We start from the raw sequence: 24,190 nt of genomic DNA, 5'->3' as shown, positions 1-24,190 counted from the left end.
TGCAGAGCCCTCTCTGCGGGCACGCGAGCTGTTGCCCAGCTCATGTCCACTGTGCATGTGTAGAAGGCTTTGTGAGTGCACGCGTAGCGTGCTCCCGTTCCTGAACTGGTAGCGAAGGCGAGTGGATTTCACCACTGCTCTCAAGCCACAGATTTCAAAGCCACCAAGCCTTGGCACAGTAGAACCTCTGAAACCGGAGGAAAGGGAATATCTTTTCCTGTTTGACTTTAGCTCTAATCTAAAGACGTCTAAAAATAGAGCCAAGTCTGGAAGTGTCACAAGTCGGATGGGATATCACTTGTTGAAGTCTGCAGCTGGGAAGAGGGCTTAGAAAAATTCTCACAGCTGAGCTCCAACGAGGAACATCCCTGCCCATCACTCCGCCATGGCTAATTGGATATTAATTGAAAGAATTTCGCTCTATGCGCGGGATAAACAGAGACATTCCAGGCACCCTGTGCCATTTTGCACCGCTAACAAGCACTGGCATACTTAATCGACAGTCTCAGTTTCTCTCTCTCTCTCTCTCTCTCTCCGTCTCTGTTGACGGAAAGCAAGCGTTTTGCATTCTGATGACTTCTGCAGAGTGACAGACCTCAAAGCTCGGCGTTAAGCCTGGGAATCGCCTGGTTAATGGATCTCCTGAAATTCCGCTGGTTCTTTCATGAAGCAAAGCGTTTCCCCCTCCCCAAATTCACTTAAAACAAATCTCTCGGCATTTCCACCTGCTTTATCGCATGCCCCGCAAAATAGAGATTTTGGTGGGGGTGTTTCTTTTCGTGGTTTGGCCACAAACAAAGGGCTTAAAGGATTTCATGACTGTAAATGAAGACACGTGCTTAGCACTTGAGCCTTGAAGATTTACAAGTAATCCTTGACATACGACTGTAATGGAGGCTGCCCATTGCAGTCATTAGTTGCGACGATCGTAAATCAGGTTGTTCATATGACTGATTTGATTTCTCTCTCTCTCTCTCTCTCTCTCTCTCTCTCTCTCTCTCTCTCTCTCTCACACACACACACACACACACACACACACACACACACACATACACACACACACACACAGCCTAGCTAGGTGGCTCAGTGGCTAAGATACATATGGAGCTGAAAGGTGAAAAGGAAGCAGAATGCTCCCTCCCACATGTTGGGGTAGACCAGGTGTCTCGATAGAAAAACACTCAATCTCCCCTGTCTGAAGCTGATGAAGGGAAGAGAACTTGTGGCTCAGAGGTTAATACAACTGCCTAACATGCAGGCAGCCGAAGTTCGAATCCGAGTAAGGGTATGGCTAGCTGATGAGAGCTAAATAGCTTGAAATAGATCTATACTAGACTCCCTTTATTTCTTTATCAGCGGAATATAAATTTGGTATAAAAATGGTTTGTCGTGAGTGCGACTGCTTGAGGGCTCCTGGATTGGAGCTGAAAGGCGAAAGGGAAGCAGAATGCCCCCTCCCACATGTTGGGGTAGACCAGGTGCCTCGATAGAAAAACACTTTGTATGTATATATATGGTCATTAGATGAACATGGTGGTTGTAAGGTGAATTGGCAAATCCGTTGCAAATTGCTGTTTTGTAAGTCGAGGACAGCCTTTATAGGGATTTGCCATCAAATGCAATTTTCCACTCTTTGCAAGGATGTCGAAGAAGGAGGGGCAGCCTCTCGCTGAGTCCTCCAACCCATTTTTGCAGGGTTTCTAAACAGCATAACGAATGTTCAGTGGCAAAATGCTACCCCATCTTTAAAAAAAAGAAAAACCCCAACAAAGATCTGAAATGGTACCTTAAACCTCTGGAAGGCTTAGTCAATCTATTTTCTGTATAGTCTCCCATGCAAACCTAGTGAGGGAGAAACCAGATATTTCTGCCCCATGCTTGTCCAAATGTCACATCTTCAGTCATCTTGGTGCCATTCCTCTCCTGAAAATATAGTGCTCTGGGCTGTTGGTTTGAACTCCGAGCTTGGCCCTTTCGGTTTCAAACGTTTCATCATCATTCGAGGTGACATCATCAGTGCACTCTGAATAGATGGGCAATAAATCTGTGTGTGTACGTGACGGGAAAAGGGAAGGGAGGGGATGGCAAGTATTAAAGAGCAGAGAAGCTCAGAACCAGTTTATACCAGCATCCAAGGCCAGGCATCCTAAGTAAGTATGTGGATTACCCCAAAACATCTCAGCATTCTCAAAACACTTCGGGAAATTCCAATTGGCTGAAGACGAACTGGTCACGGAGAGAAGGTTGGGATGAGAGGAAACCTTTGTGTATCTTTTGAGTATAGGAAACCCAGAGCTCACTTGACTTTACTTTAGTCAACATCCAGTGGTGGGTTGCTCCCGGTTCAGTCCGGTTCTATAGAACCGATAGTAAAATCAGCGGGATGCTCCGCCCACCCACCATGACATCATCATGGGTGATCTGTGCATGTGCAGAAGCTTCACAGAAGCGCATGCTCCCATTGCGAACCGGTAGTAAAGGTAAGTAGAACCCAACCCTGTCAACATCTCTTCGTAAAAGAATCTTTCGCTCCAACCGAATGGAGTCGAGGGTCTTTCTTTCCTAAGGGATTAGATCAGGACAGGCCTGACACTCCAAACAACCGCTTTGGAAATTCAGGTCCCAATTCTGGCTATAAGTCAAGGACTCCCTGTATTTACATGGGTTGCATGTTCCAAAAATGAACACAGGCCCCAACATGAATTCTACGGCCGGGCTTAGGCTGGGGCTGTCAGTCCGACTCAGACTGGGGCTGTTAGCCGAGAGCGTCTTGCAAAACAAGCTGACAGATCTTTGGCACCAGAGCTGCTTGGACAGGCACGCTGTCAAATGAAGATTGGCTGCGCTGTCTTCGGCTGGCAGCCAGCCATAGACCTTATCGTAGGCCCATCGTCTCTCTCCTAGGAAGGATTGATTTAAGGGAGCAGGTGCAAGGCAAGGGAGATGATGAAGGCTGTTAGCCGGGAGAAAAATTGGATGAGGATCCTGGAACTGCAAATAGATTCGCTGTGACAAGAGCAATCCAACAGGCAGAAGGGAAGGGAAGAGTTTTCATTAAGGGTGCTACAGGCAGTCCTCGACTTATGACCACAATTGGAACCAGAATCTCTGTTTGCCAAGCAAGGCGTTTGTTACGTAACTCAGGCTCAATTTTACGACCTTTCTTGTTGGGGTTCTTTAGCGGATTGCTTGCAGTTGTTAAGCGAATCATGAAGTTGTGGATGCTCCAACACTGGAAGTTTTTTAAGAAGAGGTTGGATAACCATTTGTCTGAAGTGGTGTAGGGTTTCCTGCCTAAGCAGGGGGTTGGACTAGAAGACCTCCAAGGTCCCTTCCAACTCTGTGATTCTAAATGAAGTTGCTCAATCTCAGGTTAAAATGAAACCTTGTCAAGAACATTTTACCTTTCCCTGTTGAGCACCTTATTCCTTTCCTGACTGCCCATCCCATCTCTTCTCAAGGTGCCCCACTTGCAAGTCTAATGTATAATATTAAATTAACACAGGTAATTCTCAATTTACAGCCGTTCGTTTAGTGACTATTCAAAGTTGCGGCAGCACAGAAGCAACGTGACAATTTTTCACACTTATGACATTGCAGCATCCCCATGGCATTTATTTATCCCAATCCTGTATTAGAATCAAAATTCAGATGCTTGGCAACGGACTCATATTTATGATAGTTGTATGTCCCGGGGTCATGTGATCCCCTTTTGCGACCTTCGATCAAGCAAAGTCCATGGGGAAAACCAGGTTCACTTAACAACCGTGTTATTAACTTAACAACTGCAGTGATTCACTGAACAACTGTGGCAAGAAAGGTTGTAAAATGGGGCAAAGCTCACACTTTGGGGTGTGTGTTCTGTTAAGATACAGCCTGTTGTGCTTTAAAATGGCTTCTACCGTACTGCCTTAAAATGGCTTCTACTGTACAGCACAGTGGAGTTGCCATGGTAATGGCTTCACAGTACTCCACAAGGGGGCTCCCTCTGTTTACAGGAAAAATCCAACATAAACAATTACGTTTGGTCCGGACATTTTCAACAAGGCTTTGATTATGAGGCACCAGAAAATCAGCCCCGGGATGTTTCTCCATCTCCTTCTAAATCAAGATCAGAAAAAAGCATACCAAATGATCAGGGATCAACTAGCAAAACAACAAGGTGGTATCATTTTACTTGACGCTTCTGGGGGCACAGGGAAAACATTTTTAACTAATTTAATTCTCGCCGAAATCAGAGCTCAGGATGAAGTTGCTCTTCCTGTCTAATACAGGATTGGGATAAATAAATAGCCAGGCAATGCCGGATTATCAGCTAATATTAAATATAATCTAATGTCATGTTTACCCAACAAATTTATTCCATTCATGAAAGCCTATAGTAAGATCTACCACATCTCAAGGTGAAGGAGGTTGGAAACAATATTGGCTGCTTCCTCTTTTGATAGGTGGATTCCACTCTAGATCTTCCCAATCTGTTAAAGATGTCTCAGCGGAACAAAAAAAAGACTTCCAAAAGTAGACATTCTAAGAACAACTCAACAAAGGGCCCAGTTCTCACCGGGGCGAAAATGGATTCGTTGGGTTTCCAAGCGATGGAGAGTAACATTCCTGGGTTGTCCCAAGTTATCCTTCAGAAACTCAACATGAAGAATTACGATGAATATAGGTGAGCTGGATTAGCACACAGATTGAGGGAAATATTGGTGTGAGGAGTTGGGGTTAGGGTTAGACAGAAGGTCTAAAATGGCCAATGTTTGACTTGCTAGTAAACCATCAGCTCCAGTGATGGATCCTTCTGGTTTAACAACTGGTTTGGTGATTGCACACGGTTCGCCCGAACCAGTAGAATCCCAACCCTGATCAGCTCCATTATGTAGACCGGGCCAGGCGGTTCTACAAGAAGGCTAAACTGCATCCAGTTTTGGTCACCACATTATAAAAAAGATGTTGAGACTCTAGAAAAAGTGCAGAGAAGAGCAACCAGGATGATGAGGGGACTGGAGGCCCAAAACATACGATGAACGGTTGCAGGAACTGGGCCTGGCTAGTCTAGTGAAGAGAAGGACCAGGGGAGACAGGATAGCAGTCTTCCAATATTTGAGGGGCTGCCACAGAGAGGAAGGGGTAAAGCTATTTTCCAAAGCACCCGAAGGCCAGACAAGGAATAATGGGTGGGAACTGAACAAGGAGAGATTCAACCTGTAAATAAGGACAGTGAGAGCAATCAACCGATGGAACAGAAGTTGCCTTCGGAAGTTGTGAGAGCTTCATCATTGGAAGCTTTCAAGAAGAGACTGGACTGCCATATGTCAGAAATGGTGTAGGGTCTCCTGCTTGGGTGCGGGGTTGGACTAGATGACCTACAAGATCCCTTCCAATTCTGTTAATCTGGTTATAAAATAATCTTCCAAATCTGATTGTCCTAGTCCTTCTCCTTCTTCTTATACTTCAGTGAATCAGGGCAGTGTTTACGTGATTCACTTCCAATGTGAAGTGAATTGGGAATGGTCTTTTGACTTAGCATAGGATCGTTTCTTCCTCTTCCTTCCAGATCTGCGCTGGAGGGCAAAACCCCCTGCACGGATTTTGGCATCCGATCCTACTTTGAGATGTTTCAGAAAATGGAAGACACGTTCAAATTTTGCGTCGAGTGCAAGAAACTTCCCGATTCGCTACCTGACCCAAGAAGCCTACGGCGTTGCAAAAGGTAAAAATTAAACCTCCCCCTCCTTCAATACCTCAGAAAGGGTTAATTTTTTTTCTTCCTCCAGCAGAATCATTAATTAAATTAATTTATGCAAAATTGCAGCAAGGGCTTTGAAAGAAACAAAGAATGCCAGTTTGGATTTTAGGCATTGCTATCGAGATGCGATAAGGGTGGTACGGTGGCTCAGCGGTTAAGACGCTGGGCTTGTTGGCTGGAAAGCCGGCAGCCCAGGTTCAAGACCCAGGTGTCTTGTGTTGGGGTGAGCTCCCTTCCTTGCCTCAGTGTAGGGGTGAAATCTACTTACCTTACCTACTGGTTCGGAAGTGCACGTGCTATGACCCTCTGCGCATGCGCAAACCCTTGTGTGCATGCACAGAGGGTAAAAAACAGGTTTCTTCCTGGTTAAAACCAGGAAGTAATGACAACCGGGCGGGTGGGTGGAGCCTTGTGCCACCAGCGCTACCAGTTTTCCAAACCACCCGCTGCCAGCGCTACCGGTTAGGCTGAACTGGTCCGAACTGGTAGCATTTCAACCCTGCCTCAGTGTCAGGGTTCCAAGTAATAGATCCATAGCAAGCAAAACTCCGAGGCAGGCAGATTCCTCAAAGAATAGCTTTATTGGAAATATCATATTGGCACATATCTGGTGAAAACCAACTCTGAGGGGCCCCTCGATTTTCATCTACCGTATTTTTCGGAGTATAAGACGCACTGGAGTATAAGATGCACCTATTTTTTTTGGCGAGGAAAAGAAGAAAAAGAAATCTCCCTCTGCCTCTGCCTCTGAGCAATTTTGCCTCGTTGCTGCAAACAGCAAGCACCCTGCTTTACTTTCATTTTCGTTTTCAGCATAGCTTGATTAGCACAAGGGGGAAAAAATATTTGCTCCAGCAATTTATCTCTTTGCAGCAAGCAGAAGAGCCCTGCGCAAAAGAGCTGAGAGCAAATCAGCTGAGAGTCGGGAGGCCGATCCAATCAATTTATGCTAATTAGGCTGTGCTGAAGCTGAAACGAGCTGTTTCTTCTTGCTGTTCACTTGCAAGGAGGTAACTGCTGCGAAGCAGAGGCCAAAGGCTGGGAGCCAGTGGGTGGTGGGGCTACATTCAGTGTATAAGGTGCACCTAAATTTTCATCCCCTTTTAGGGGGGAAAAAGGTGCATACTCTGAAAAACATGGTAATTAACAGTAAAAGTTTTCCCCTCAATCCCAAACAATCAGTCACATGGCCCAATCAAAGCAGTGTCCACTTGTCTGGTGACATCACTCCTTCCTCCGGCCAGGTGTGAGAACGTCCTTGGTGCCTAAGAGAAAGTATTTTATTTTGACTACACAACTCCAGCTATCTCTAATCCCCCCTCCCTATCCCTCAGCTCCAGTGTGGCAGCACTGAAACTCCAAGATGGCTTTGGCCAGGTCAGCTTCAGGGTTGACACACAGCTCCTGCCAACCTTGCAGTTTGAAAGCATGCAAATGTGAATAGATAAATAGGTACCACTTTGGTGGGAAGGAAACAGCGCTCCGTGACGTCATGCAGGTCACATGACCGCGGAAATATCTTCGGACAGCACTGGCTCAATGGCCTTGAAACAGCAACGAGCATTGGAGTAAAATACATAGAGACTCCTTTTACTATCAAGATACTAGTGCAGAAAGGAAGGCATTCAATCCATCTGTGATATGGGTGATATCCTGGTTTTTTTCCAGGACTTTGAGACCACCTACATGGTTCCACCAATTTTTCCCACAACAACCCCTTGAAGTAGGCTGCGTTTGTTTATACTGGACGCCTAAGCTTAATACGCTTAGGGATTAAGGGACGCAGTGGCTCAGTGGCTAAGAGGCTGAGCTTGTCAATCAGAAGGTCGGCAGTTCAGCGGTTTGAAACCCTGGTGCTGCGTAATGGAGTGAGCTCCCGTTATTTGTCCCAGCTTCTACCAACCTAGCAGTTCGAAAGCAGGTAAAAATTGCAAGTAGAAAAATAGGGACCACCTTTGGTGGGAAGGGAACAGCGTTCCGTGCGCCTTTGGCATTTAATCATGCTGGCACATGACCACAGAGACATCTTCGGACAGCTCTGGCTCTTCGGCTTAGAAACGGAGATGAGCACCGCCCCCTAGAGTCGGGAACGACAAGCACGTATGTGCGAGGGGAAGCTTTACCTTACCAAGCTTAAATGCAGCCATCTAACAGGAGCCAACAGGTAACCGCAGCCTTTTCTTTGCAAATTAGGGATAAGGATTAAATTTCAAGAAGGCAAACAACCACATCGAGAGGGTCAACACAAAACAGGTGGTCAGAATAATAAACCATAGCGAAGATAAACACAAGATGCATATTTCAAGCCTCCCGTGTCTATTGCTAAGCAACTGTGTCTTGCTGCTGAAAACAAAGATGTCTGTCAGGTGTCGCTGCTATCTTAAATAAACTTCATTCTCAAACGCAAGGTCTCTAATGAATCTTTTTTTTATTTAAGAATAGAAAGAACGACATCCCTGAACTCTTTGTGCAGCCAAAACTGGCACCTCCTTCCAAACCCCTCCCTTTCCGTTCTTCAACCCCAATGTCTCATTGGCCATCGTGCAGATCCATCTCTTCGTCCCAAGCACTTTCTTTTCACAGGAATTCCCCCCTCCCTCTATCACCCAGGTAACACTATCTACTAAAGAGCAGGAAACTAGGTAAAAGTTCATCTCAGCATTAAAGCAAAGCTTCTCCCTCTCTCATTCATGTCAGCGCTGGAGGAGATCATAATTTGGAACGCTGACATCCTCTTAGAAAAGAAGGAGGAAAGTTGACAGCATCGGTGTGGTCCTTGGCCCAAGATGTGGTTGGAAATAACGCTTTCCTATTCCAGGAACATTGGTCTCAGTTGATTTCCCGGCAATGAGGGAACATGTATTCCAGGGTTGGGTTCTACTTACCTTTACTACTGGTCCGCAACAGGATCGCGCATGCGCAGATCGCTGATGATGAAATCTGGGGTGGTGGGCGGGACCCGCTGCCGGTTTTACTACCGGTTCTTGCGAACCGGTTTGAACCGGGGGCAACCCACCACTGATCTATTCGTAAAGTTTGGTGGCACTTTTCTTTCTGGTTTCCTTTTGTCCCAAGTAGAACTCTTGGGTTTGGAAAATCCATGCAGTCCTCGACTTACAACGTTTCATTTAGTGACCGTTCAAAGTTAAGACGGTGCTGAAAAAAGGACCGTTTCCCACGCCGACATCCGTTGCAGCATCCCCATGGTCATGTGATTAAAATTTCAGGCCGTCATCAACTATTCTGTATTTATGACAATTGTACTGACCTGGTGTCTTGTCATCACCATTTTTAACCTTCCTAGCTGGCTTCCGACAAGCAGAGTCAATGAGGGGAGCCAGATTCACTTAACAACGTCATGATTCAGTTAACAACAGCAGTGATTCGCTTAACAATTGTGGCAAAAAAAGTTGAAAATGGGGCAACAATTGTCTTGCTTAGCAGTGGAAGTCTTGGTTTCCATTGGGATCGTAAGCCAAGGTCTACCTGCACTGTTTTTTAAATCAAAATAGCAGTCAGACTTCAAGTAGCCTGATGGATTCTTTGGAGTGTCCCCCATAATTTGAAGACACTTTTTGACCAGCAAGCAAAAACTCCACTGATACTAGACTTGAATCAGGTGGAGCCCCCATAAAACTCCTCTGAGATGAAAGAAAGTCTTAGAACCATAATTTGAAGACAACTCTTGTCCAGCAAGCAAAAACTCCACAGATACTAGGCGTGAATCGTGTGGAGCAGAGGTGGTATTCAACAGGTTCTGACCAGTCCTGGAGAACCAGTAGCGGAAATTTTGAGTAGTTCGGAGAACCGGTAAATACCACCTCTGACTGGCCCCACCCCCATCTATTCTCTCCCTCCCGAGTCCCAGCTGACCGGGAGGAAATGGGGATTTTGCAGTATTCTTCCCCTGCCGCGTCCACCAAGCCACGCCCACAGAACTGGTAGTAAAAAAAATTTGAATCCCACCACTAATGTGGAGACCCCATAAAACTCCCTTGAGCAGTGGTGAAATTCAATTTTTTTTTACTACCGGTTCTGTGGGCGTGGCTTGGTGGGCGTGGCAGGGGAAGGATACTGCAAAATCTCGATTTCCACCCCACTCCAGGGGAATGATCCTGCAAAATCCCCATTCCCTCCCCACTCCTGGGGGAAGGATATTGCAAAATCTCCATTCCCACCCCACTCTGCCACCCCAGTCTGCCAGCCAGAAGGTGGTATTTGCCGGTTCTCCGAACTACTCAAAATTTCTGCTACTAGTTCTCCAGAACCTGTCAGAACCTGCTGGATTTCACCCCTGCATTTGAGGTTTTTGTTGTGACCTAGGCTCACTTAGTCATTACAGGACACAATTATTCTCAAACAAAACTATTTTATTATAACAGCTGAGAATTACTTCATTCCCAGTTTAGTCCAAATTAATTCCAAAACAAAGTCCTTCAGAAAAAGTCCTTTGGGCTTATCACAAAGCCTGGAGGACTTTATCTTCTTTGGCACCCTGCCAAAGGCCTTTCTTGGCAAAGCCCCACAAAGTTCAGAAACAAGAGACGTAGACTGGAAAACAGATTTAGCAACGTTGCTTTCCTATAAAGAGCCCAAGAGCCTTTGCTGCTCTTTTAAGCCTTATGGGAGGGTCCAATCATCTCCTGGCCTCACTCCCGAGTCGTCCTTTTTGCTTTAGCTGCTCTTGCCTTCTGGCAGCTCTGCGCATGCGTGCACTAGGAACAGGCTCCTCCTGTTCCTCTGCCTCTCTGCTGTCCGACTCTGGAGGCTCCGGAGTCCGCATATCACTCCCAGATGGCCCTGGCCCCATCTCTGTCTCCAACGCAGAGCCCTTGTCCCGTCCTTCCCCTGACTCCAAGACTGGCCCATTGTCCTCCCCAGCCTCCTCACTGTCCAACTCTGTGGGCTGCTGGTGGACCACAACAGTTTCCAGCAAGATTAAGTAGTAGAAAGGCAATGGATAAAGGAGATGGGTGCAATCAAAGAGATTGGCAAGATGTCCTTGGAAGATTGGAAAACCACAATAGCCCGTGTTCATGACTATTTAGGTCACTGGAAGCGAAATAATGCACCTAATTCACAAATCTGGGATTGATAAATTGCTGTCCTTTTCTTTCTAGATGTCAGAATGTCTATTATTGTGGCTCCGATTGTCAGCGGTTGAACTGGCCCAGCCACAAAAAATTCTGCAAGAAACTGAAGCTGGCAGCCCTCGACCGACTTGTAGAATGGCTTGTATTCACAGGTAGCCTGATATTCAGTTGGCTGTTGTCCATCAGAGGAGGTTTAGGACATAGAACAATAGGGATGGATGCCATTAAAGTGGATTGCGCCAATCCAACCAATTGTGGTTTAGTTAAAAAATGATGGTTAGACACACAAGAGACTTAGTGTGTTAGTTGGGAATATTTCAAAGACTATAGAATAATAGGGCTGGGAGGGAGGCCTTGGAGGCCTTCTAGTTCAACCCCATGCTCAAGTAGGAGACCCTATACCCATGATGGTGAACCTATGGCACGTGTGCCATAGATGGCACGTGTAGCCATATCAGCGGTCAACTGATTTTTGGGCCTTCTAGGCCCACCAGAAGTAGGGAAATAGGCTGTTTCCTGCCTCCGAAGGACCTCGGGGGTGGGGGGGGAGGCCCGTTTTTCTCTCTCCCCAGCCTCCAGAGCCTTTCTAGGAGTCTGGGGAGGGCAAAAACAGCCTTCCCCGCTCCCTGAAGGCCCTCCAGAGGCTGAAAACAGCCAACTTTGCAAACGGGACTTCCGGTCCCACCGAAAATTGGCAAATGGGCTGTTTTTGGCCTCCAGAGAGCCTCCCGGGGGGGGGGGAGGCTGTTTCCGCCCTCCCCAGACTCCTAGAAAGGCTCTGGAGGCTGGGGACAGCAAAAAACGGGCCTACCATACCATCACGTGCCAGGAGCGGGGGGAGGTTGGGGGGGGTCCCATGCACATGCACGAGGGTAGGGTGCATAGAATTATGGGTGTGGGCATGCACGCGCGTGACACCCCCCCCCGCTCCTGGCATGCGATAGCAAAAAGGTTAGCCATCACTGCCATTCCGAGCAAATGGCTGTCCAGTCTCTTCTTGAAAACCTCCACACTTGGAATATTGCATTTAGTTCTGGTCACCACAATATAAAAAAGATGTTGAAATCCTAGAATGAGTGTAGAGAAGAGCCACAAAGATGATTAGGGGACTGGAGGCTAAAACATATGAAGAACGGTTGCAGGAACTGGGTATGTCTAGTTTAATTAAAAGAAAGACTAGGCGAGACATGATAGCAGTCTTCCAATATGTCAGAGGCTGCCCCAAAGAAGAGGGAGTCAAGCTATTCTCCAAAGCACCTGAGGGCAGGACAAGAAGCAATGGGTGGAAACTAATCAAGGAGAGAAGCAACTTGAAACTTCTTGACAGTGAGAACAATTAATCAGTGGAATGGTTTAGCCTCAAAAAATGTTCTATTTGAAGGCCTTCTTTATTATTTTATTTATTCAATTTATATTCAATTTATATTAGAAAGGGCAACCAGCAGAATCCTTGGAGATGGGGGGAAGTGAATAATAATAATAATAATAATAATAATAATAATAATAATAATAATAATAATAATAATAATAATAATAATAATAATAATAATAATTTTATTTCTATACCGCCCTTCTCCCGAAGGACTCAGGGCGGTGTAAGCCTATTTAAAAACACAGACAAAACAATGATATAAAATTTAAAATAATTAAATAAATGGCTCAAATTTAAAACCCCAATAAATTTAAATACCCCAATTTAAAACTATTGTATTGATAGTCCGGCCTGGTGGAACAACAGGGTCTTCAATGCGCAGCGAAACACCCGGAGGTCAGATATCTTACGAATTTCTGGGGGCAGTTCATTCCACAGGGCTGGGGCTCCCACAGAGAAGGCCTTCCCCCTGGGCGTCGCCAGCCGACATAACTTGGCTGATGGCACCCTGAGGAGACCCTCTCTGTGGGAACGAACTGGTGAAGTGAAGGTGGTGGCCATAACCTTGTGGTTGAAATTCTAGCCAGGCCTTCACATCACGTGGTTGTAGTCACTTTTTTTAGCCTCCCTATAGATGCTTCGTGCACTGATCTAGAGATTTGGATATTTATGGTCGCAATGACCGTATTAGGAGTCTAAGATTCTTCTAAATCCTCATTGTCTCCCTGTAGGTGACATCCCTTTCCACACAAGTACATGGACAAAAAATATCCAGGAGCTGCAAGGCTGGGAAGACTGGTTCTTGATGCAGGAACATCTGGATGAAAAGCTTAGCGCTATCAAAGCCGGACATTATATGAACATTCTCTGGGCCAATGCGGGCAAACCACAACCTGATGAGGTGGAGCTGATGGAGTCAATCAAGAGGGTGACCACAGATTTTTTCTCCAGGCCGGTCACCATTGGCCTCGGGCTGAGCATGTTCCATCTGGATCCTTATGCCAAGCCCATCACAGTGCATGTGGTTGGAGCGTCTCATGTGGAGACCCTCAACGCTCGGGTGACGGATTACGATGAGCTCTCCCAGATGTTTCCGAAGCATCAAGGCATAGAGGTGGTCATGGTGGGGATGGATGTGGTCGATGGACCCATCATGAGACCTCCGCTGGTGGCCTTTGGACCTCGGCAAAGGGTCTACCTCAGCAGCTACAAGGACCTTTATCACAACTTCTGGGAATCGCAGGTGGAAACTCAGCAAGCGGCGCGACCAGATCTTGTGGTCGCCTTCCATGCAGGTATGAAGGTTTATGGCATTCTTCTTGTGTTCCTGGATTATCTCGCCCCATGAGATTCAATGCAATGTAATGTTGGACTAGAACCAGGGAAGACCAAGAGCTCAGCATAACTAGAGGACAAAATGATGGAAAGAGCTGGTTTAGGCAAGATCTCAGATCAGGTAGAGCCAGTCCTTCTCTGTTTCCAGGGCAGCCCGGTGAGCCAGATCTAAGCATCCTGTGGCCGGATCCAGCCCCCACGCCTTGCGTTTGACACCCATGTTCTAACCCAAATCCAGTTGAGAGATGAAATTAAAATTCACACCGGGCACATATTAATTCCAATAGGATTTGTGTTTATGGAGGGAAATCCAGGTCTGGCAGGGACTTTCTCACCATTCAGAGAGTCCTCGTATGAAATCTGCCTCCGTGCATGTCTGTCCAAAGATGGCACCTGATATTTGCACACCCAAGAAAAAGGAGGTGGGTTCAAGAAACACCGGGTGCTGCTACTCAGATCTGTTCTAAATCCGTCTCTGAGCTACGAACAATGGAATTCCAGAAGTGATTAGCAGTTTATCTGTGTAAGGGAAGAATTCCAACAGATAGAAAGGCTTAAATCACAACGGGTTATAGAACTGTGTTCTCTTGAAAAGGGTTTGTCTATGCCCAGAGCAAAAGGAAAAGGAGAATTTTCACCCGTTTCTGCATTAGGGCGCATTTTTCTGTCCTTGTTGGGATGGTTGGAAACCGTCAGGTTCAAAGGATCAGGACCAGGGGTGAAAGGCTCCCGGTTTGGACCGGATCGCCTGATCTGGTAGCGATGACGGTGGATGGTTCGGAGAACCAGTAGCAAAAATCCCTGTGCCCGCCCCCCATGCCCAGCTGAGCCGCACGATCATCAGAGGCTTTTTTTTTTACTTTTAAAAGCATTTTTTCTACAACCTCTTCTGACGAAAAAATGCTTTTAAAAGTAAAAAAAAAAAAAGCCTCCGATGATCGCATGGCTCAGCTGGGATCGTCAGAGGCTTTTCAAAGCATTTTTTTCTGCAACCTCTTGGCGGAAGAGGTGGTAAAAAAAATGCTTTGAAAAGTCTCTGACGATCCCAGCTGAGTTGCCTGATCGTCAGAGAGACTTTTCAAAGCATTAGAAAAAATGCTTTGAAAAGTTAAAAAAAAAAAAAAAGTTGGCCACGCCCACCCAGTCACATTACCCCCGACCCCACCAAGCCACGCCCACAGAACCGGTAGTAACAAATTTTACATTTCACTCGTGATCAGGACTGTATGTTAAGTTGCAGTTCACAAGATTTATTGCTCAAGATAAATAAGAATCTGGTCAATTAAAATTGAATGCTAACTTGGCGCCAGATAAGGGTCAATGGAATTCAAGAGGGACTATTGGATTTCGACCATTTGGGGTGACATAACGATTCTAGGCTGATGACGTGCTTAACTCCACCCCACCCCGACTTTGCCTACTTTTCTGCAGAAACTGCTCAAACACATGTTTTGATCCTTTCCAGTCTGAAATGCATTGTAAGAGGAGAGCTGGGTTAGTCGATGGCAGTGTTTCTCAACCTTGGCAACTTTAAGATGTGTGGGCTTCAACTCCCATAATTCCACAGCCAGCCATGCCAGACTGCCAAAGTTGAGAAACACTGGTCTGCAGTAACACAGAATCCAGAGGAGTTTATAGGTAGTCCTCAAGTTATGACCATAATGGAACCTTTCCATCATGGTCAGAAGTCACGATGATTGTAAAACGGGTCCATCATGTGACTGATGTGATTTTAGGACCTTTCTTATGGCGGTCATTAAGCGAATGCTGCGGTCATTAAGCAAGTCAATGGTTTGCTGTGAATGTGGTTTTGCTGAAAACAGAGTGGTGCAGTGGTCTAGAGGTGGAGCTCTCACCATCAGGAGGCTGTGAGTTTGATCCTAGGTAGTGGCAGATATTTCTCTCTCTGGGCACAATGAGAATATATCTGCTGCGAACTCCGCATTGGCAACAGGAAGGGCATCCGGCCAGTAAACACTCAGCTCCATTCAGTTGCCCAGACTCCACCCCGATGCAAGGGATTAGCGGGTCATTAAAAGAAGAGGCTGTGGTTTTGCTGAAAACCAGAAATAAATGCCAGTTTTTGGCAAAAAAAAAAAAAAAAAGTAATGTGACTGCAGAATGCTCTAAATGGCCATAAAAGCCACTGTGTTGCCAAGCGCCTTAAGTTCAGGGGGTGGGAAGCAAGGGGCGTCCCGACCATTGGAGCTTCAAATCAAGGTCATAAGTAGCCCCAAGGTAGGTCTGTTGTAACTTCAAAATGGTTGCTAAGCAACCAGTTGTAAGTCAAGGACTACCTGTAGTGGCAGGTTTCTTTTCCAACTAACAAATTTAATAAATTTGTTGTCGCATCCCCACCCTTAATAAACTTTGTTAGTTGGGAAAGCTGCCACCAGATGCCTCCTGATTTCCCCCCCTCCCGAAAAGCATCCTTAAAGAACACAGAACAAAAGGCAAAGATTACGCATGAGAGAGATTGAGAGAAAAGGAAGGAAACTTAATACATCAGACACCAGTTCTTCAACATTCCTGAGCTGGGGCATATATGGGTCATGTCAGCAGTTGTTATTTTGACTGGCAACAGGTTGAAGTTGGAACCAGCTCCACCTAACTTTCTAATGAGAGCCAGTTTGGACTACTGTGTTTCCCCGAAAATAAGATCCTGTCTTATATTTTTTTTTGAACCCCAAAATAAGCACTTGGCCTTATTTTTGGGGAGATCTTATTATTTTGGGATGCATGGAGGAAACCAGAGGAAATGGCAGGGACTGGCTACACATGTGTTTAAATATTTTCGGGGAGGGCTTATTTTCAGGGGGGGCTTATTTTAGCACATGCACTCAAAAGCCCAATTAGGCTTATTATCAGAGGATGTCTTATTTTTGGGGAAACAGGGTAGTACGTAAGACAGCAGGCCAGCAAGTGAGAGACTGTGAGTTCAAGACCCACCTTAGCCATGAAAGGCAGCTGGGTGATTTTGGGCCAATCACCAGGAGACTGGGAGTTCTAGTCCTACCTGACTAGCAGCAGAGTGACTTTGTGCCAATCGACGGGGAATTCTAGTTCTACCTGAGGCACGAATGCTGGCTGGTTGAGCCAATCACTTTCTTTAGTCCAACCCATTTCGCAGCATTGTTGGCGTGGGGTAAACAGGAGGTGTATTGGCGCAATCACAATGTCTGGAAGCAAGTTGTTTCACGGATTGTTCTCACCGTCAGGAAATCTGCCTGCTCCAGGTCCTTGGGAAGGACTCAATGGGTGAACAAAAATGTCAGATCCAATCTAACGCCTGGCTGAATGTGTGAGTAATAATAATAATAGTGTAACCAAGGAATGACTTCACAAGAGTCTACACCAAAGGTTTCTCTCCTTCCTAAACCTCAATGGGAAACGGAAAGCTACCCAGAAGTGGATACCACCTTTTGAGGGAATAAAGCATGCACAGATCGCTGATGATGACATCTGGGGCGGTGGGCGGGGCCTCCCACCGGTTTTACTACCGGTTCTTGCGAACCAGTCCGAACCGGGGGCAACCCACCACTGGAATAAAGGTAAAGGTAAAGGTTCCCCTCGCACATATGTGCCAGTCGTTCCCGACTCTACGGGGTGGTGCTCATCTCTGTTTTAAAGCCGACGAGCCAGCGCTCTCCGAAGACGTCTCTGTGGTCATTTGGCCGGCATGACTCAATGCCAAAGGTGCATGGAACGCTGTTCCCTTCCCACCAAAGGTGGTCCCTATTTTTCTATTTGCATTTTTTTAATGTGCTTTCCAACTGCTTGGTTGGCAGAAGCTGGGACAAGTCACGGGAACTCACCCCGTGACGCGCCGCTAGGGATTCGAACCGCTGAACTGCCCACCTTTCGATCGACAAACTCACTGTCTTAGCCACTGAGCCACCGTGTCCCTTTGAGGGAACACCAGCTCTTAAAGGGCAGGATGCAAGGCTTCATCTGCCAAGCATCAATCACCCAGCCCCGGGGGATAAAATGACCCTTGAACAGCCTGGGAAGCCAGCTACTGAAAGATATATTGGCCACATTCACACATCTTCCAAAGCCTTATTATTGAGCTTGTGTTTGATTTGGGCTTAGTGCAAGAGATGAGCCAAGCCAGTCACAGCTTAGCTATTCGGGGTGAAGCAAGCCATGGTTTAACAGAAGGTACAAACTTAGGCAATATGCTTAACTGGGATTTGCAGCCCTTTGCAGCGAGACCATCCATTAATTGGTCTGAATATTCCCTTTCCAAAGTAGCTAAGCTCACAGATATATTTAACCAGCCACCAGTCTGGAATTTCTCATAAGGTTGTTGTGATGCCTCTGATTTTAGGCACTGACAAGACACCTAGAAGGAGATGCAGCTTGGCAGCAACATTTCCCACGAGGTGGCCTCTGGGCCTTTTGCAAAAAACACGCGAGAGATCCTTAAGTCCCAGCCAATAATGTGAAAGAGGCCACCGGTGCTCTCACCAAGAGGAGCTCCTGATTCCAGAATAGCAATAGCACTTAGACCAGGAGTTGGCAATTTTAAACACTCAAAGAGCCACAAAGGTCCTAACTAGAAGCCCCCTGTTTAATTTTGGAGCTGACTGGAAGTCCGGTTCCCCCACCATAGAGTCTCCTCCTAGCACGGCATCTTTTTTTCCTCTGCAACTGGAAGTTTGGTTCCCCCATCATAGAGTCTCCCCCCAGCATGGCATCCTTTTTCCTCTTCCTGTCCTAACTGAAAGCCCTATCAATTGTGGAGCCGACTGGTGACAGGGAGCCACAACAGAGGGAGGAAAGAGCCACATGCGGCTCCAGAGCCACAGGTTGCTGACCCCTGACTCAGATGTATATACTGCCCCGTCGTGCTTTACAATGCTCTCTGGACGGTTTACAGAGTCAGTCTACTGCCCCCCCCCAACAATAATCTGGGTCCTCATTTTACCGAGCTTGGAAGGATGGAAGGATGAGTCAACCTCAGTCAGGATCAAACTCCAGACTAAGGAGTTCCCCACCATCCAGTCAGAGCTGAAGAAGCTTCTTGGATGAGAAGCAAAACCTCTTCGAAGAAAAACCAGAAAGTCCAGTTGCCTCCTGAGAAAAAAGCACCTTTGGGACAACCATGACCTGGATGACGGAGAATCTCCATAGACATCCAGACTATGGACAGAGTTTATTTATTTATTTATTTATTGGTTCGATTTATATGCCACCCTTCTCCGGAGACTCAGGGCGGCTTACAATGCGTTAAGCAATAGCTTTCATTCTTTTGTATATACCTGCTTAGTAGGGCTTTCGCCCCCCCCCCCCGCGGTGTTCTTTTTTAAACAAAGTCAGCTTATTGCCCCCACAGTCCGGGTCCTCATTTTACCTACCTCGAAAGGATGGAAGGCTGAGTCAACCTTGAGCCTGGTGAGATTCGAACTCGCAGTAATTGCAGGCAGCTGGTGTTACTTAACAGCACTTTAATTAGGCTGCAATGCTGCATTCTAACCAGGGGTGCTATTCAGCAGGTTCTGACAGGTTCTGGAGAACCGGTAGCGGAAATTTTGAGTAGTTTGGAGAACTGGCAAATACTACCTCTGGCTGGCCCCAGAGTTGAGTGGGAATGGAGATTTTACAGTATCCTTCCCCTGCGAAGGCGACCAAGCCACACCACGCTCACTAAGCCACGCCCACAGAACAAAATTTGAATTCCACCCACTGATTCTAACCACGGTGCCACCACGGCTCTTGTATCGAATATTTCAGCAGAATATCTGGTGGACCTCAACTCAACCTGAAGGGAGAAATTTGCCCTCCCCTCCCCCTGGTTTATTGGAAGCCGAGCTCTTTGCCTGCCAGCTGTTTGCTGTCCATCAGCATGGTAGGATTAAGGCCCAAAGGGTCAGGATTAAGAGGGATGCTATAAATCGTTTTACACATGGATGAGGCTAATCAGCTTGCTAACAGAGTAGTCACTAACTACTGAAGGCAGAGGCAGCTGCAAGGTAGTATCAAGCACTTGACGCTCAGGTGGAACTCTGTTGTCTCAAGTAACGGGGACAGCCCTTTTCATACAAATATACAAATTTTTTTTTAATCAGTATAAAGCTGGAAGGGACCTTGGAGACCTTTTAGTCCAGCCCTTTGCTCAAGAAGGAGATCCTATACCATTTCAGACAAGTGACTGTCCAGCCTCTTCTTAAAAGCCTCCAGTGATGGAGCACCCACAGCTTGTGATGGCAAGCTGTTCTACAGTCCACACTGTTCCCCTTAGTTCTAGGTTGCTTGTCTCCTTGTTTAGTTTCCATCCATTGTTTCTTGACCTTGTCTTGTTCCTAGTTGCTTCCAAGCTCTTCAGCCAGACTCCATTCCATGAAGGGTGCTTGGCTGGTTGGTTGGGGATCAGGGGTGAAATGCTCCCGGTTCGGACTGAATCGTCCGATCCGGTAGCGATGGAGGCGGATGGTTCGGAGAACCGGTAGCAAAAATTCCTGCCAATGCCCAGTTGAGCCGCACGATCATCAGAGGCTTTTTAAAATTATTTTTAAAAGCATTTTTTTCTATAACCTCTTCGGCTGAAAAAATGCTTTTAAAAGTAAAAAAAAAAAGCCTCTGATGATTGCGCAACTCAGCTGGGATCGTCAGAGGCTTTTAAAAGCATTTTGAGATTGTAGGAAAAATGCTTTTAAAAGCCTCTGACGATCCCAGCTGAGTTGCCTGATCATCAGAGGCTTTTTTTTCATTTAAAAGCCTCTGCTGATCAGGCAACTAAGCTGGGATCGTCAGAGGCTTTTAAAAACATTTTTTTTACAACCGAGGTTGTAGAAAAAATGGTTTTAAAAGTAAAAAAAGAAAAAAAGTTGGCCACGCCCACCCAGTCACATTAATCCCCCCCATCAAACCACACCCACAGAACTGGTGGTAAGAAATTTTAGAAATTTCACCACTGGTGGGGATGCTGTTACAACTGTTAGTTGCAGAGTTGCTTTTTCAACCTTAGTGCTCTGTAAAGTAGGGATATTTCATCGGTTGTAGGCATCAGGTAGAATTGCCCAAGGATGTCTGATAGAAACCATTATGATGCTCAGGTGCAACCACTGCTTAGGTGATGATATCACAATGCGCATGACATCACTTCTCCTTACAGATGTCCATAGTCAAAGTCCAGACATCTGCAAAGGATTAGATGAGGGGAAGCTGGTCCTGGCAGCTTGACCCAGCTTGCATCACCAATGTGTTGAGTTACAACTCTTGGCATCCTCAGGTACAATGGCTATGCTAATTGAGGATAATCATAATTGCCCAGAATCATGATAGGCAACTATATGAATGAAGGATTGGGTGGAGAGTAGGTGGGCACATCTAGAGATAGGATTCTTATTCTAATCCCTGCCCACCCATTAGGAGCAAAGAAATGGGATAGCTGGCTGGTTATAAGATTGGAAAAGGATGATAGAATTAGAATAACAGAGTTGGAAGGGACCTTGGAGGTATTCTAGTCCAACCCTCTGCTCAAGCAGGAGACCCTGGCCTGTACCATTTCAGACAAATGGCTGCCCAGTCTCTTCTTAAAAACATCCAACGATGGAGTGCCCATAATTTCTGGAGGGAAGCTGTTCCACTGGTTAATTGTCCTCATTGGTAGGAAGTTTCTCCTTCATTCCAGGTTGCTTCTCTTCTTGATTAGTTTCCATCCATGGCTTCTTGTCTTGCCTTCTGGTGCTTTGGAAAATAAGTTGACCCCCCCCCCCCTCTTCTTTATGGCAGCCCCTCAAATATTGAAAGACTAGATGGTGTGACAAAGATGGCTTTATGGGAACACCACACCTCTACAGAACAGAAGCAGGGGAGATGATGATATGTATTTAACTGATGCTGGAACTTGGGGACCTTCATGCTTTGTAGCAGGGGTCTCCAAACTTGGCAACTTTAAGACTTGTGGACTTCAACTCCCAGAATTCCTCAGTTTGGAGACCCCTGCCTTGTAGAGTTGTGTTGTGCCTGTGTGACCCAGGAGGCTTTGGTAGGGTTCACAATGAGTGTGAAGGAAAGTTCCGTTTCCATACTTCAGTGGTTCAAAAACATGAATTTGAACCCAGGGATCCAAGTCAGGCTATATATATATATAAAAAATCAGGAAAACTGATCAGGAATGACTCTCTCCTTTTAAGAAATTCTCTTTTGGAGGGTTGGTTTCTCAGGGATGATGGTGACTCATTCTCTGAGCCTCTCCTTGCTCCATCCGCCCATCGAGAACACCATAAATCATCGCTAAGAGACCCTTTCCCAACCCTTGAAAGACAACCTGTGCAATTTCAGTTCTTTAGTCATTCTGCAGAGTGTCTCGTCTCTCTCTTAAATTCTCTGGCACAGCAAAGTGGTTTCTTTCCAGGAACAAGGTGTACTTTTGATCGTCTCTTTCTGTAACATTCCATTGCCGTGAAGCCCTCCAGGCAACAGGAGGCCTTTCTAAATATACAACTGCCGCATTGCATCCCTCAAACTTCCAGAATGCCAGAGAAGCTTTAGGAAACTGGGCCCAGGTTTCCTATTGTTTGCCTAGCCTAGTGGTGTCTAAACCCAGAGATCAGAACCAGGGGTGAAATGCTACCGGTTCGTTCCGGTTCGAGCAAATCGGTAGTGATAAAAGCTACCGATCGGGTGAACTGGAAATAAAAAAAAGCTACCAGTTTGGGCGAAATTAAAAAAAGCTACCAGTTCAGGTGAACCTTTAGTTAAAAAAAGCTACCAGTTCGGGTGAATTGGTAGTTTAAAAAAGCTACTGGTTCCTCCGAACCGGTATTTCCGATGATCAGCTGTGCCACGCGGTTTAGCTTTGCTAGAAAGCAGGAAACTTATTTATCAATAAGTTGATAAAAGCTTTCATGTCACACAATATTCCTCGATCATGGCAACCTTAAAAGGGATAGACTCCAGCTCCCAGAATTCCCTTACCAGCATGTGTCCAGGCTGTCTGGGGAATTCTGGGAGCTGAAGTCCAAATTGGCTGGAGAATAATTCTGAGAGTTCAACTCCACCCATGTTAAAGTTGACAAGTTTGAAAAACACTGGTCTATTTGAACATTTTCCGACAGAACCAATTCCTCACAGACAATGTGTATCTTAGGAAGAACCATTTTCCTAAAATACGTTTTAGTATTTTAGACGAAAGGCAGACATTTTCTGCATCGATTTAAGGGGATTAGTCGACTGGGTATATTTCTCTTCTGATCAAGCCAGCCTGGGATGATTCGGCTGCTTGACACACTGAGAAAATATGTTGCCTTTATAAGCGTGCCAAGACCTTGTTCTCGCCATGCCACAGAATGTGGTTGCAGGGGATGGGAAGGCAAAGCTGAGCTGATAGAAAGGATAACCTGGTCTCCCCCTGAGGTGTGGAAGTAGAGAAGGAGAGCTTGTCATGCCTTAATTGGACGAGGAAAAGGGAAGAGGTTTTTATAAACATTGTATAAACTGCACTGGGAGGATATTTGGAAGGATCGAAAAAGAAATCCTGAATTTCTTGAGTTGTAGAAGAGTAAGGAAGGAGTAGGTATGTAAAAGAGTAAGGATAAAAATAAAGTAGCAGTAAGGGTAAGGAAGCAAGGAAAAGAGTAAGGAAGGAGTAGGGTTCGTAAAAAGTAAGGTAAGAGAAAATGTAAATAAAAATAAGGACTTAGTAAGCAAGTAAAAGAGTAAGGGTAAGAATGAGAGTAAAAGAATAAGAATAAGCAAGGAGTAAGTGTAGAAAGCTAGCACCCACCCCTCTCCTAGAAGGATGAAATATTTTAGGAAAGGCAGAATATTATACTGTATTTCCCTGGATGAGAAATGGAGAAACATGGTTTTTTTAAGAGGCAGGAAGCAGACTCACTCTTAATAGCCCATAGCAGATGTCAGCACTTAAGAGATAAAGAGATAGATAGCTCTATTCATAAGCAAATTCCCTGCAGCAAGGTCTGAACAAAGGTAGGGTTTGCCCTCAGCCACAATAGGAATTGCCCAACAAGCCCCTTCTTTGCATCAGCCCAAACTTCAACCAAACGTAGCTCAGACAAACTCCCAGGATTTGTACATGGCACCATGGGAGACAGACAACAGCCAATAGAATACATGTTCTCGCACTGGAACAGGAAGCTCAAGTGCAAAGCCCAAGAGAAGGTATAAATACCCCTTACTCTCAGCTCCATGTGGTGAGCTGCACCAGAACTACAAACACGTGCTTCTGTTCATCAATTACTGGACCCTCTTTCCAATCAGACTCCAGCATCCATTTTGTCTACAGTGCCTTTCTCCCACCTTGGAACTGGATATTTCTTCCAACCAGTGCTGGGTTTCAAAATTTTTGAAAAATTGAAAAAAAATTTTTTTACTACCAGTTCTGGGGGTGTGGCTTGGTGGGCATGGCAGGGGAAGGTTACTGCAAAATTCCCATTTCCTCCTGATCAGCTGGGACTTGGGAGGCAGAGAATAGATGGGGGCGGGGCCAGTCAGCATTTTTATTACCGGTTCTCCGAACTACTCAAAATTTCCGCTACCGGTTCTCCAGAACTGGTCAGAACCTGCTGAAACCCACCTCTGCTTCCAACATAAGTAAGTAAAAGAGTGAGGACAACTTTGGTGGAGATAAGTGATAGCCATTATCATAGCGAACAGAGAATAAGTACACAAATC

General features: G+C 45.9%; 1 protein-coding gene across 1 annotated transcript in view; it reads left to right on the top strand.

Annotated features, from left to right (window-relative positions):
- The window catches only part of MSS51 (MSS51 mitochondrial translational activator), a 32,931-nt gene that overhangs the window by 5,706 nt on the left and 3,035 nt on the right, over positions 1–24,190 (top strand). Inside the window, exons 2-5 of the mRNA XM_070954888.1 lie at positions 4,449–4,669; positions 5,555–5,710; positions 10,867–10,991; positions 12,943–13,506. Coding sequence (XP_070810989.1) covers positions 4,485–4,669; positions 5,555–5,710; positions 10,867–10,991; positions 12,943–13,506 — 1,030 coding nt within the window. The 5' untranslated portion in view covers positions 4,449–4,484. The remainder of the gene's footprint in view (positions 1–4,448; positions 4,670–5,554; positions 5,711–10,866; positions 10,992–12,942; positions 13,507–24,190) is intronic.

The sequence above is a fragment of the Pituophis catenifer genome, unplaced genomic scaffold, assembly GCF_029215685.1.
Source record: "Pituophis catenifer annectens isolate HBS135680 unplaced genomic scaffold, rPitCat1.0.hap2 SCAF_16, whole genome shotgun sequence".
Taxonomy (NCBI): domain Eukaryota; kingdom Metazoa; phylum Chordata; class Lepidosauria; order Squamata; family Colubridae; genus Pituophis; species Pituophis catenifer.
This window is presented reverse-complemented; position numbering and strand designations above follow the sequence as displayed.